General features: G+C 38.0%; 2 protein-coding genes across 2 annotated transcripts in view; both read right to left on the bottom strand.

Moving 5' to 3' along the window:
• Positions 1-125: 125 nt before the first annotated feature.
• slc31a2 (solute carrier family 31 member 2) lies at positions 126-8,416 on the bottom strand. The gene is made up of 4 exons (XM_014971403.2): positions 7,996-8,416; positions 4,628-4,694; positions 2,496-2,712; positions 126-1,353 (listed from the first exon to the last, which is right to left on the bottom strand). Exons 1-4 carry the CDS (start codon positions 7,999-8,001, stop codon positions 1,164-1,166), a joined length of 480 nt encoding a protein of 159 aa, XP_014826889.2. The 5' UTR covers positions 8,002-8,416; the 3' UTR covers positions 126-1,163.
• Positions 8,417-9,038: 622 nt separating this feature from the next.
• Positions 9,039-15,276, bottom strand: part of arrdc1b (arrestin domain containing 1b) — a 31,863-nt gene continuing 25,625 nt past the window's right edge. Inside the window, exons 7-8 of the mRNA XM_014971402.2 lie at positions 13,711-14,161; positions 9,039-12,751 (exon numbers count right to left, since the gene is read on the bottom strand). Of these exons, the coding sequence (XP_014826888.2) occupies positions 12,687-12,751; positions 13,711-14,161 (516 nt within the window). The 3' untranslated portion in view covers positions 9,039-12,686. The remainder of the gene's footprint in view (positions 12,752-13,710; positions 14,162-15,276) is intronic.

Genomic DNA, 15,276 nt, shown 5'->3' with positions numbered 1-15,276 from the left:
CCACGATGATGCATTCAATGACAAAATGTGGCTAAGGAATTAATATTACTGTCAAACAAAAGATGCTCAAAAATACCCAACTTTTCTGAGTTAGAGGTCTATATTTTCAAATAAAGCTTCAAATATTCAGTAGCTTTAATCTTTATTTTTGATTCAAACAAAACCACAAATATAGAATCACAAACACTGATCACAAGCTTTTGAAGATACAGGTCATAAAAAGTTTTTCATTTCAAACAAAAACAAACAGCTTCAAGGCAACAGCAGTTTGTGACGGACAAAAAAAACAAAACAAAATGGAGCATGTGACTGCTGATGGCCAAAGTGACTCATCAGAGGAGTTTCCAGACTAAAAATGTTTCCTCAATTAGCAGGACACTTCAGTGGAGTTCACTGAAAATCTGCAACACGCACAAAAACCAAAAACACAAAAAGTATCTGCTTTGTAAACAATTTGTTGAAAGAGGCAGATTTCTGACCAAAGTGTTGTGGCTTTACTATGGTGCATGGGTGTCCAAACTGTGGCCCGGGGGCCATTTGTGACCCTTAAAATGATTTTGTTCGGCTCCTGGCCACCAGTGAAGGATGGCAACTATTTGGCCAACGGAATAGAAAACAATCAATGACCACAAAAAATTGGAAATAGTTTGTTTTTCTTTTAATAAGTCAAAAGCCCAAAGGTCATTTGTGTTTTGGATGTAAATTTAGTTTATTATTAAGCAGGAAGAACAAAAACATGATTACTTTTTGCATTTTTAATTTAGTGAAAAAGTGGCCTGCATGTTGTTTAAATTAGCCAGTTTTGTCCAAAACAGAGAGGCAGAGAGCAGAAGCTGTTTTTATTTACACACACACACACACACACACACACACACACACACACACACACACACACACACACACACACACACACACACACACACACACACACACACACCTCCTGACATGATATGTTTCAACAGAACAACCCATCAGACCTGCAGCCAGACAAACCACATTATTTGTGCTCATGTCCACTCTGGCCTGATAAACACTCCCTGGTCAGCTCCTGCGGTTCTGGTTTCCAGGTCCAGGTGAGTTTCTGCAAGTCATTGTGAGGCAGCTCTCTGCGCTGATGCAGTGGAGTCCAAAGAAAGTGGCTTTTCATCGCCGCGTTCGCCTGTTCAGTGCCGGACCCGGCCGTACAGAGACATCTGGCCCAACAGAGGGAAGGCGACGTAATAGCCGAGGGCGGAGCCGAGGACGACGCCCAGGAAGATCCAGACGTTGTAGGACATCACACAGAGCATCAGCATGTAGCCGAGCGTCACCTGCAGGACGTGGAGGCACGTCTGGATGACGTGCAGCAGCCAGCTGCAGACCAACACACTCATTTCATCATGTTGCCAAGTTGGGGTGAAACGGTACACAAAAATCTCCACAACCGCATCTTTTTGGTTCCCTTCAGTCAAGAGAAATTAATAAAAATAGTCAAAATTGTTGCTTAAGGCTTCTTTTTTTTACTAAGAGTGCAGATATTTGAGAAGAAAAGTTTAAATTAGGGCTGAAACGATTAATCAGATTAACTGCGATTATTCAAGTAACTGTCAACTAATTTTGGAAAACGATTAATCGTAAACTGGAATATACGGACGTAATGGTAAAATAACTTTCAGAGGAGTAATTAGGTCTATATATTTTAAAATTGGACAACAGATTGTTGTTATATATATATATGTGTGTGTGAGCTCTCTGTAATCGCTTCACTCCTACAAATTTTTATCTTGAACTCAAGATAAAAATGTTTAACCCAAAATTCCTCAAGTGGCTTCACCTGCTTCTAATTCACTAAAAGGTTGTTGCATTTTAGGAAATAAAATGTTTATTTTCTTATTTAAAAAATAAATTCCATTCTAGTTGCATCTCTGATATTAATATAAAAAGGTGTAAGTGGTTAAATACATAAAAAAAGCTCTCAGTTTGGTTGAAGTGAACTCTGGTGCTGTTCAAATGTGTATGTGAACGCCAAAAGCAGGAAGTGTACTACAGCACAACTAGCGTTAGCGAGAGAAAACTCTACAAACGCTAAAATCTGATGCTACTCCATATTTGCTTACATTTTGTTAAGAAGGAAGTGGAGTTCAGTGGCTTCAGAGGTTTTTGTTTGATTTCCTTCAGTGATTCATGGTGTAGCGCCCCCACAGGCGAGGAGGGAAACAGGTTTTTCAAATAGTTTGGTTCATTTAACAAAGCAATGTGAAAGAGAACCGTAGCTGAAAATGTAACAAATGTTACAACTTTGCTGAAAAAGCCTTTAATTTCCCTTAAGATGTATCAAATTCCTTGTTTGTGCACACAATCTTGATCCATACTTTTTTTTAAATTGCACAACAGATCGTTGCATTTTGCTCTTAGTTCCCCACATAAACAACAAGTATGTTTGTCCTGGATATGTTCGGTGTGAATATGCGTAATGGCCTCACTGCTACCAACAAACCCCAGAGACTCGTTCCCACCTGTTCCTGGGCGGCTGGGTCTCTGTGGGGGTGAGCGAGGACTCGGAGGGGCTGGCGTCCAGCGCGGAGCTGCTCTCCGTGCGGCCGGACGGCGCGGCGGCGTACGCCGACGGAGGCTGGGCCAGCCGGGAGCCGCTGCTCAGCCAAACCCGCCACACTTTGAGGATTTCAAAGACGACGGTCAGCAGCAGGACGATGAACACCGACAGCACCATGCCTGCAGGCAGAGAGGAAAACAGACAACCGACTCACAGAACAGCTACCAGGGTCATCACAGCCGGCTGAAGCCGACTACATGACGAAAACTGAGAACGTAGATTTCAGTTAACAGAACTATATAGTGCACTTATGAAACTAACTAAAACAAACTAAAATTATAGATATAATATCCTTAATTTTCATATCTGTGATTCCATCAGGCTTTCAAAATTATGTGAAATTGATTTTTTTTCCAAACACAAGCAGTTTATGTCAGTTGTCGGGAAATTACAGCGCTCCGTATTCCTCCTGGCCGCTACGCTACGCTAAGCTAGTCCACAAAATGGAAACCGCAAAAGTCAGGATATGGCAGAGTCAGCTGGTTGTTCAACAATAAAAGATTATATATTTTAAAAATAATATCTTCTGTTGAGCTTTCAATCACTATGCGGTACTTTAAGCATTAAAAACTAAACTATATTTAGCTAATAAAACTAGCAAACACGCTCTGAAAAACTAATTAAAACACAAAGTCACAAAAAAATTTAACTATAATGAAAACCTCAGAACTATTATAATTCTGACAGCAATCAGACATTTTATCATGTTTTATCTCAATCCAAAAGTAACAAAATCAACAGGCGTTCAATGGAAAACTTAGAAAAAACATCCCCAATCAAATCCTGTTAAACATTATTGAAAGTTTTATTCTGACTGTCTTTGCTGTTAAACATTAAACTGAACGTCTGCAGAGCAGAACAGCATCTGGTTCTTTCTCATGTTTATGAAACCTGCAGGCTGGGAGGAGTTTGTTACTGGAACAGGCAGAGACGTGACTGAGAAAAACGCTTCGAATCCAGGAACTCCTCTACAGATTAAACAAAGAAAACACAAAAATAAACTTTTTAAATCCCTTCCTATGAGTTAAATAACAAGGCATCTAAATGAGATCAATATTAAGATTTCTGAAATAACTGACAGACCAGTTTCAGCAGAATAATTTAGATTAAAGGGATGAATGTGTTGATTTTAATCTTAATATGTTATAATCTGTTTGTATATATACTTTTCATTAAATTAATAACAGCTGTATTTATTCATTCATTTATTTCATAATAGTTTTTTTACACTTTTGTTTGGGGACATTTATTTTTTTTTATGTTTTATGTTCTCATATTCAAATGGGGGCGGATCCTTTGTGGGGCGGAGCTTAAAATATAAAAAAAGAAGAGAGACGATGCCAATTTCATGGCAGATTTTTTCTGAATGTTTCTAATTTTTCTAAATTTACTGACCTTAAAATGCATTTCAGACTTTCAACAAAAGTCTTAAAATTTGATTATCTCCCGTTATTGTGCGAGTTTATTAGTGTATTTACTACTAAACTCTGCTAGCAAATATGGAATCAAATAAACTGTTACATCTTTGTAACACAACCAGATGAAGCCCCGCCCACAAAATAAACTCCGCCCACACTGGAAGCCCCGCCCCTCATTTGAATACAAAAACATGAAATTAAAACAGGAAATAAATCCCTAAAATACATAACGCTCCAAAATAAGTGTTACAAAATAACATTATGAAATAAATAATTAACTTTGAATTAAAATAACTTTTGTTTTTATTTCATGTGGACGTTTATTTATTTGGAGTATTTATTGCTTATTAACAGTATTTATTTAAGTTTTCTCTTTGGCATTCGACTTGAGGCCCAAGTAGTTAGACTTAAAGGAAATCTAAATAAACTAAATTCAGAGAACATTTCAACAATACATCCAGAACCAGTCTGGATGTTTGGGGATCATTTTTAGTTTGGTAGTTTGTTTCTGTGATCTTTTATCATGCGTTCTGATCTGACATTTGAACAAGTCGTTTTGGTTCTGACGGGTTGACCTCAGGTCAAAGGTCATCAGACACGAAGGAGCCTTGCTCACCTGCAGGGCCATGAACGTTCCAGAAGTCGAACAGCAGGGTCACGCTGCTCGACGCCTCAAAGGTCATCTGATAGGGAAAAGGAAAGAAAGAAAAGCTTAAACCAGTTGTTTACCTGAAATATTATTATTATTATTATTATTATGCTTTCTGGTCAAAAGCATATGAGCTTCATTTACTTCATATTCAAGCTACCAGATAAGTTCTTAATAACTGAGCTGCAGCCTTTGCGTGACTTGATCACCTGCAGACGTGACTCTGCTGAGAACAGGTGAGGTCGCTTCACTCCAACTTTCATTTTGACTGAGAGATCCAGACAGACGGGACGGTTCTGGGATTCTCTTTTCTGTTTCCGCAAACACAAACAGCAGCTCCTGATACGGTGAAGTGACTGGCAGCCTGCTGCTGTGGCCGATCTCTCCCCGTCTCTTCAGTCAGAGTGGCGCTTTGTCCTCTCCAGCTGCTGTGGATGTCAGACTGAGACATTCTTTGTGTTCCGTCAGTCCGGGTGTGAAGATCTCTGAGCAGCTGCACTCACAGCCCGACGACGACCTCTGAACTCCCAGTACTTACAGCACCAGAACCTGCAACGGCATGGTGCTGTACCACAACTTCAAAGTTTTACTACAATTCCAGCACTTTACTGCAACTCCAAAGTTTTACTACAATTCCAGCGCTTTACTGCAACTCCAAAGTTTACTACAATTCCAGCGCTTTACTGCAACTCCAAAGTTTACTACAATTCCAGCGCTTTACTGCAACTCCAAAGTTTACTACAATTCCAGCGCTTTACTGCAACTCCAAAGTTTTACTACAATTCCAGCGCTTTACTGCAACTCTAAAGTTTTACTACAATTCCAGCACTTTACTGGAACTCCAAAGTTTACTACAATTCCAGCACTTTACCGCGACTCCAAGGCGCTTTACTGCTGAACGCGGCGGCGTCTTCTGTCCCCCAGGAAGAACCGCCCTGGTGTTGCTCCGTGATTCACTTCCTGATATCTTTTCTGATTTACTTTGACTTTCCCATCGTGTCGATCCAGAAAGCAGAGTGTTCCAGGTGTGGCCTTAAAATCCATCCACAGGTGTGACTCCAATTAACTCAAACGTGTCGATTAACCAATCAGAAGTTTCCGAAGCCATGACATCACACTTCTGGCTTTGAAGATTTTAATAGTCTTGGGCAGATTCTTTCTCTCATTATTGTGTCTTTGAGCAAATGGAATAAAACAAGAAAAGTTGGTCTGGTTTAATCCAGACCAAGTGAGGAATAAAATGTCTTTTTATTTGGTGTATGTAAACTTCTGGTTTCATCTACACTCATAATGATGAGATACGTGACTTTCAATGACCAGTTATATAAAAAGAGGAAGAACTGCATTCCAATTCATTTTAGCTTCCTCTGTGATCTAATGTTACTTTTTCTGTTTGTCTACTAAACGTTCAAAACATCTGAATAAATACATCAAGCTAATAAACTCTTCATATTACTAATAAAGAAGCGTTTCTGGGAACGCAGCAGACGTGTTTCATCAGATTATGAGTCAAGACAAACAAACATGTGTCAACTGGCAGGCTGATAATCAGGAGATTATCCAGAAAGATGATTGAGAAAACCTGGATTTTCCATTTCTCCAGGTGAACAAAGAAAGCTGAAGCACAGACATGAAGTCAACCTGATAATCTGAAAGCCTAATATGTAATGTTTGGCACAACGAAGCACATTTTAGAAGTGACTGTTTTGGTTTTGCATTTCAAACGATTTTAAAGTCACAGTTCTCCAGGTTTTCTGACGATCCGTCATCGTTTCTCTTTGGATTTTTGTTGCTTTTCCACTCGGTTTCCCTCAGATACTCCATCATTTCCAGAGAAATGCCTTCCATGTGTTTATTAAACCACTTAACTCCAACCTGTTGATGAGTCAAACAGGTTGAGGCACATAAACTCACATGAACTCGCGTTGAGTCACCTGAAGCTTTAATCTGCAGGTTTGTGAAGCAAATCTAACGGCCTCCTTTCAAAATCTTACACTTTTCACATCTGGACAGGATTATTCTACGGTAAATACAGAGTTTGACTTCTAAAACTTTATTCTGTTAATATAAAAAAACAATAGATGCAGTTAAAGCACCACAGGTTCAGATTACAGCTGTCATTTCAGACGCCTCAATGCACTGAAATGGCTTTTTACAACATTTTTTAAGAGTTCAAACATCTGTGAAGGTTTTTTATCAACTAAAAACAAAAAACTAATTCATTCAAAAAAGATAAGAAAAATCCAGTTAAAGATCAATATAATTTGGATGCAAGTCAATAAGAAACACATTTTTATTGCAAATTTATAATTTTCTTTTAAATATTTTAACACAGAGGAGGAAAACATTATTCATTTCTGTTCCCAATCCATTTTCTTTCTAATTAATATTTAGATGCCATGATTCATAATGTTTGACAAACAGCTAAATGGTTAAAGTTTGTTATATTTCATTAATCATTCTCTAGACTTTGGCAGCTTTTTCCACTCATTCTTAATCTTGTTTTCAATCATTTTCAGAAGATTGTAACTTAAATATCTGCAGCTGGGATGAAAGACAAGTTTTCTTCCAATTTCTTAAATTAAAACTATTTTTTGAAATGCAAAACAGTTTGACAGAAAACTGGATTTTAGCATTAGCTAGAACTGAGCTAACAGTAGCAGTTTTTGTCCTCTTATCCACATTCCTTTCACTTTTAAACACACTACGTTTCAGATTATAGTTCATTTGGTAAATATCTTCTTCATAAAAAATACTATTAAAAAAAAAGCAAGGATTCAAAATTAAAACAACAACACACAAATAAATCAGCCAAAGTCCAAATAAAAAGCTACAGATTAATCAATGTAAATCAATGATAAAGTGTGTAATTTCAATATAAATCAATGTAAAATTTTTCCCCTTTTGGTAACTTAGATATTCGATTAAAGGGACAAGTTTGTAAATGTAAATATATTTCTAATCAACAGCAAATTCCACAGTTTCTAAGTTTTTGTAGGAAAAATGTTTCAACAAATACTGATACAAACTATCAAACATTTGTGCAATAGTCTCCAAACCTGCAGAATTGGACTGAAATTTATGAAAATATGAGGCTTATTATGTATCTAAATATGTCAGTCTAAATAGGACAGTTGATAAGGAGAGATGTTTTATGATCTATGTTTTACTTCCAGTTTAAAACAGTGAATGTTTGCTAAATTTAAGCTACCTTCAGTAGTTAAAACGCTAGAAAGGATTTTACACACTAATAAACGTATAATGGAGCATAACCTAGAAAGCAACATAACTTCCTGATATGTTGGCTTTATTTTAACTCCAAACAGAAAACCTACCTGCATGTTGACGGTGAAGCTAACAGACCGGTTTCAGCTGGTGTTGAGTTCGGGTCCCATCAGAACTTTAGCTGTAACTCCGAGCACCGACAGGAACGGGCCACCAGCTGAAAACAGACCAGCAACAGTCAGCACTTCTCTAATGAACAGAATCACAGCGGCACAGTGAGGGGAGGATAAACCCGTGACATAAATAACCTCCAGAGGCTCACGGGTAATGGAGTCTTTTACAGCCATTGAATTCCAACGATTAAAATAAATGTTCCCATCGGTTCAGGATTAAAAACGGCTCAAAAGACGAGCTCGGGTTCTGTTTTAATCGCTAAATAACGCAGCTTATTAGCGTTAGCTCTCGAAGCTAGCGCAGGCGTTAACTTAAACTGTTTTTTGCTTACGACGCCATAATGTTTACGGAAATGACCGAGCGAAGCCGACTAGCTTCGGCGACTTAACAGCTGATCAACTGAACTATCTCGCGGTCAACTGGTAGAAAGTGGTGAGAGCGGCGGGAAAAAAATGACCCCCATAAAAATGATGCGTCAGCGCGTCCGCCATGTTGTGAGTGGCAGATTTTCCCACAACGGATAAAGATTTGGTATCCCGATTAAAAGAAACACTAAAATTAACAAATTTTGATACATAATTTCTTGACATGTTTTTACATTAGTGTTTGGCGGGGTTATCACTAAAATAAAAACAGAACAATATGTAAATCAAAATAACACTATGTTAAAATCCACGTCTTAGAACACCAAATCACCTTTAATTTAATTTTAATTATGATAAAACTATAACTATTATTTTTGTCTTGCAAACTTATGGATATCTAACACGTTTGTATTAAAAATGTAAAATTTATGTACATGTACGTATAAAAAACATCTCAATATCCCGGCAATGGAAAATCAAAATAATTTTGCTAATCCTAATGACCTATTAAAGTTTCTTGTCTAAATAACTGATAAAAAGAGAAATACTGAATAATATTAACATTTTAAGTAAAAAAAAAATTGTAAAGGAATAAATACTTTTCAACACAAAGCTGACTGTTTAAACTACAAAAACACATCATGTGATTTTTATTATATTGTACAGTACAACCCTGATTCTGCACTGGAAACGTTACATGAACTGGTCAAGGTGCTTTTCTCAATATATTCAAACTGCACCTGTAAACAATTTACAAGTAGAAAAATACAAAACTAGACGCCACTCGTTTACACGTAAAAGGAAAAAAACAAAAAGCATAAACAGCAGGTTTTCATAAAGCTATAGTACCTTTTGTTGAAATAAACAGAAGCAGGTCTGAAAGGCAGCAGAAATAAGAGAGATGTCACATGTTTTCTAAAATCAGAATGAAAACAGATAAAAGGTCCAGTGTCTCGTTGCTTTATGAGCTACATAGAGGGCATCCAGCAGAGATTTCTGACAACAGAACTGGCTCATGTTGAGTGAAACCCAGACGTTTAAGGCATGCAGTCACATTATCACAGAGACTTTAACATAATTACATTACGACAGATCTAAACCCGCTGATTTCATCCGACGTTGATTGCTTTAAAACGTGAGAAAACTCGGAAAATAAATCAGGACAGTAGTTGTGCTTTAGATTCTCACATTTAGAGGAAAGGCAAACATTTTCAACAGGGTTGCTTCACATTTTCAATGCTTTTAAATGCTTAAAGTGTGGATGTTTTCTGTGACTTTAGTGATTCAGTTTCTAAAGCAATAAAAGCTCCAAAACTGGGAAATCTTATTTCTTATGTCTTATTATATTGAGATAATGAGATATGAAGATAAATAAAAGGTTTGTTGTTTTATTATTTCAAGATTCAAAGACACCAATCTCATTTATTACAACCGTTTCCTTATTTAGAGAAAATCCTGACAGTAATCTCGTTTTTATCGAGCCGTTATTTTTAAGATGTGACATTACGACAATTTGATGAGGTCATTATATTAAAATATGAGTTCTTCGTTGAAAATACTGTGTCAATATCTCATTATCTTAAGATAATATGTCCAGCTCCTTTATTTGCATTTCACTTTGCTGAAAAAAACCTCAGGTTTCATCTTAAGTTAAGGAAACTTAAACCCATTTTTGTTGCAATACTGAACTAGTTAATTAAATAAAATACTAAATTTAGCAACATGCTAATTTCCAACTTAGTTATCTTGAAATAATTAGATATCAAGCTTGTTAAAGTGATAACAGTTTGATTCAGTCATTATTTATTTTTTTATGAGGCAACGATTTTATTACATTATATCCAAATAAAATCTTGAATTTTTTGTTGAATTTTTAAAAAAAATTCCATAAGATCTTTAGATATTTCAGCTCTAATTCTTGAATAAACAGGATAATGCAAATAAAAAAGCTGCTAGTTGAAGCTGAAAACATTAATCATGAATGTTTATTTTTGCCTTTTTGACAAAAATAAACTATTGTCGCTCTATTTTTACCCTTCAGTCAAAAAAACGAGATAATAAACTTGGAAATTTAAGAAAGTTCACCTCAACATGATCAAGTTCTTTCAGTTTCAGGTCTGAAAATATGCTAGTTTAAGAACAGAATACTGCAAATATTATGGAAATCCAAACTTAATTTACTTTAGAGCTAATTTGTTTTTAGTTTTCCATAAAGTTTCAGGAGTGTGAAGGAACCCAGATTGACAGCAAAGTGGTAGAAAAAATCAACAGTCAACATAAATAAAGAGATTTTCTCTAAAACTCACAAATAAACAATCAGTTCACTTCCTTTTCCCTCCTCTGAGTCACACCAGATAAAATATTTTTAATGTGCAAAAGAAAAACAAAGACAATAAATGACGACAAAAAAGATTTACAAAATCAGGTGATGAGGGAAAAACTGCTTAACACAAAAATTAAGTTAAAAAAAAATCAGTGTGGCATCTAGTTTTTATATCTTAGATCCAAACCCATCTCTCTCTCTCTCACAAACACGCACACACACACACACGCACACACACACACTCAAAGTTTCAGAAAGTGCTGCTTTGTGCACATTTACATTGCCGTCTACAGACTACATGAGCGTTAAGGCAACAGAAAAGATCCTCAGACTCGGAAATTTAAAACTCCAGATTTAAACGGCGAGTTGAGGTGAAGCCTGTACCAGAACCGACCACCGGGGGGCGCAGTGGGATTTTCAATAAATTATTACAGATTAAAATGGAGTTTTAAGGCTGGACTAAGATTTTTATTTTAATTATGAGAATAAAGACAGAATATTAGCAAAGACAGAGTTTTACCAGAAGAAAGTCGTAAAATTAAAGAAGTAGTTTTTTTTTTAAATGAGGAAACAGATTGTCTAGTTTGTGTCGTTTCAAAGTTTTGATTCTGGTAATAATTTGATGCTGATGTTTTATAGGATAAAATATGTCCAATTTGTAAAACCGGTTTAACTTCACAGGATATCCAACATCTTAATATTAGATATTTAATCTGCCATCATAAAATTACTACTTCATTCTACTAATATTAAGACATTTTCTTGTAACATGAGTTTATTTTAATTTTAGAATTTTTTATTCTGGGTGTATGAGTTTATTATTAAGACTTTTTTAGTCTTTTATATTACAACTTTGTCTCATAACATTGAGTTTTTTCATGTTGCAACTTTTTATTGTATTATTTATTCTCATAATATTATGACTCAATTCTCATAAGACGTTTTTCTGGCAATATTGATATTTTTTTCCTTTTGAATAAAAAAATAAAACCAACACAAGGTGGCAGCAGGGAGCAAAAAACAACAAAACAGTTAAATAAACCAAGTCAACCTGTTTTCTCTCTAATTTGTCTCGATCAATCGCTCTATTGATTGTTTATCCGTTACACAGAGCAGTTTGTAAACTTTTCCAGTAGAATATTTGCTAAGCCGATTGATTCGGATCAATCAATCAATCAGGCGTTTTCTTTAAGCAACCGTCTCGCGATATGCTGAGCGAGAAGGCAGAAATAGTTTGAAAAAGCAGCCAAATACCAAAGGAAAACATTCACAAAGTCAGAAAAACTTATCCAGACCTAAAAAATGACAAGAAATTCTGACAGCTTGGAAACATAAAAACAAAACAACTTGAGTCTCTTTTAAAATAAAATCACTAAAACATCCTTCAGAAAGGGTTTCTGTTGGGTTCTGAGGTTTCTGCATCATCGTCAGACAGATGCAGCAGAGGAACTGGCACATCACAAACACACCGCCGCTGCTGCTGGTTTGTTGATGAGCAAAACATCTGGGGGCCAAACACACGACCCTGATGTTCACCCAGCCGCTCAGATTTGTTACGACAGCAGAAAAGGGCCAGACGGAAAGGTCCGGAAGCAGCCGGGTGCTACAGTTACACTAAAGGCATCACAGATGCAACAACTTGCAGAAATAAAAAAACAGATTTCACTCTCCTCCCAGAATAAAACAGGTCCCGTCACAGAAAATCCTAAATATTGATCTGAAAATACTTTTTAGGCACAAAGTTCACCTGTTGGGTCTGATGTTACCGACTGGGAGACGAGGCGGAAACCAAGACTCTTAGAGAAATAAGAAACGATCCCTTTTCAGCCCAAATGGACCGTCTGCAGGGCGGACGCGCCCTCCAGCGAGTTTCTGTTCGGATGGCGGGGAAAGCAGTCAGGCGGCGGCCATGACACTTCACCGTCCGCTTCTTCTTCTTCTACTGTCCGCTGTTAAAACTAGAGTCCACACTGCTGCAGCTTTCCTCGTACGTCGGCGGTGGTTCTGGAACATAAAGGGTCCGGAATGAGCAAACATCTCTAAAGATGGAGACATTAACGTCAGACTACAGCAATGTAAACGTTTCAGAAATAAAGATTTTTACTAGATTTAAATTTCCAGATTTCTGAGGACATCAAAAAGATTTAAAAAACAACGGATGGATGGATGGATGGATGGATGGATGGATGGATGGATGGATGGATGGATGGATGGATGGATGGATGGATGGATGGATGGATGGATGGATGGATGGATGGATGGATGGATGGATGGATGGATGGATGGATGTTCGATGGATGTATGTATGTATGGATGTTCGATGGATGGATGGATGGATGGATGGATGGATGGATGGATGGATGGATGGATGGATGGATGGATGATGGATGGATGATGGATGGATGGATGGATGGATGTTCGATGTATGGATGGATGTATGTATGTATGTATGTATGTATGTATGGATGGATGGATGATGGATGGATGGATGATGGATGGATGTTCGATGTATGGATGATGGATGTATGGATGGATGGATGTTCGATGGATGGATGGATGGATGTATGGATGTATGGATGGATGGATGGATGGATGGATGTTTGGATGGATGGATGGATGGATGTATGGATGTATGGATGGATGTATGGATGTATGTATGTATGTATGTATGTATGTATGTATGGATGGATGGATGTTCGATGGATGGATGGATGGATGGATGTATGGATGGATGTATGGATGGATGGATGGATGGATGGATGGATGGATGGATGGATGTATGTATGTATGTATGTATGTATGGATGGATGGATGGATGGATGGATGGATGGATGGATGGATGTCCTGGTAAACCAGTGTCTTAGACTCTGAAACTACATAATCCTGTATGGATCCATCCATCCATTAGTCCTGTATTAGTGGTGCTGCTCTCTGCTGCCCCCTGCTGGGCGCCGCCTCCTCACCTTGAGGATAGTCACAGCTGCTGTATTCTGGAGGCAGGATGAGAGAGCAGGATGTGGGGATTGGGTTCACGTCGCCCTCTGTGAAGAACGGTATGGTGGCTCCGGTGGACAGGCAGAAGAGCGGCGCCGTGGCGCCGGGGAGCCGGCCGGGCGGCAGCGCGGCGCCGGGGGCGTGGCTAAAGGCGCTGGGCGACATGGTGACCGGCGACGTCGATGGGTCCTGCTGCGAGTGGCTCTTAGTGGGGATCTCCTCGCTGGTGAAGCCTCCGGCGCCCAGCTCGCCATCTGGGTCGTGCTCCACAGGCGGGGCGCTGGGCATCACTCCGGTAGCACTGGGAGCCAGTGAAGAGCTGGGACTGGTGGGGATGGAGCCGACGGGGGACAGGTTCACTGGGATGTTCCCGATGAAGATGGGCAGAACGACGACCGCTTCTGGAGACTTTAGAGACACCTGGGCAAAAACGGTGATTCAGAAAGAACCGTTTTAATGGTAACCATGGCAACACAAAAACTAGACAAATAAATTATTGCATCAAACAATGATGTCGTCATTTTGAGACCATTTTTAAAAGTAAGATAATGGTAATAGCAAGAACATAAACTTTAAATTCAAAGGAACTCAAGCTAGGAGTCAAGCTACAGCTATTGACGCTAGAAGTCAAGCTAATAGCTATTGAAGCTAGGAGTCAAGCTAATACCTATTGAAGCTAGGAGTCAAGCTAACAGCTATTGACGCTAGAAGTCAAGCTAACAGCTATTGAAGCTAGGAGTCAAGCTAATACCTATTGAAGCTAGGAGTCAAGCTAATAGCTATTGAAGCTAGGAGTCAAGCTAACAGCTATTGAAGCTAGGAATCAAGCTAATACCTATTGAAGCTAGGAGTCAAGCTAATAGCTATTGAAGCTAGGAGTCAAGCTAACAGCTATTGAAGCGAGGAGTCAAGCTAATAGCTATTGTAGCTAGGAGTCAAGCTAATAGCTATTGAAGCTAGGAGTCAAGCTAACAGCTATTGAAGCTAGGAGTAAAGCTAATAGCTATTGAAGCTAGGAGTCAAGCTAACAGCTATTGACACTAGAAGTCAAGCTAACAGCTATTGAAGCTAGGAGTCAAGCTAACCGCTATTTAAGCTAGGAGTCAAGCTAACCGCTATTTAAGCTAGGAGTCAAGCTAACCGCTATTTAAGCTAGGAGTCAAGCTAACCGCTATTTAAGCTAGGAGTCAAGCTAACCGCTATTGAAGCTAGGAGTAAAGCTGATGGTTCCAGTGAATTAGTTGCACTTTTCCTTCTTTGAGAATCACACTTTCTGAGCAGTCGAGATTAAATGTTACTAACTGGTTTAATAAACTGAACTTGGACTATTTTTTTTAACTTAAACAATAAAGCGAGCTGCAAAATCTTAAAATTTAAGATTCCTCCAGGTCAAAACTATGTGCTACATTGTTGGTCTCATAAAATCCCAAGAAAATAAATCAAAGTTTGTTGTTTAAATGTGATGAAATGTGAAAAATTTCAACGAGTAATATTACTAATCACACTTCTTCAATAGAAACAGACAGCAGTCTGGA

This window comes from Poecilia mexicana, unplaced genomic scaffold (assembly GCF_051168715.1).
Source record: "Poecilia mexicana isolate PSO_F unplaced genomic scaffold, ASM5116871v1 scaffold_12, whole genome shotgun sequence".
Classification (NCBI taxonomy): domain Eukaryota; kingdom Metazoa; phylum Chordata; class Actinopteri; order Cyprinodontiformes; family Poeciliidae; genus Poecilia; species Poecilia mexicana.
Note: the sequence above shows the minus strand (reverse complement) of the source record. Positions and strands in the feature narration are given on the sequence as shown.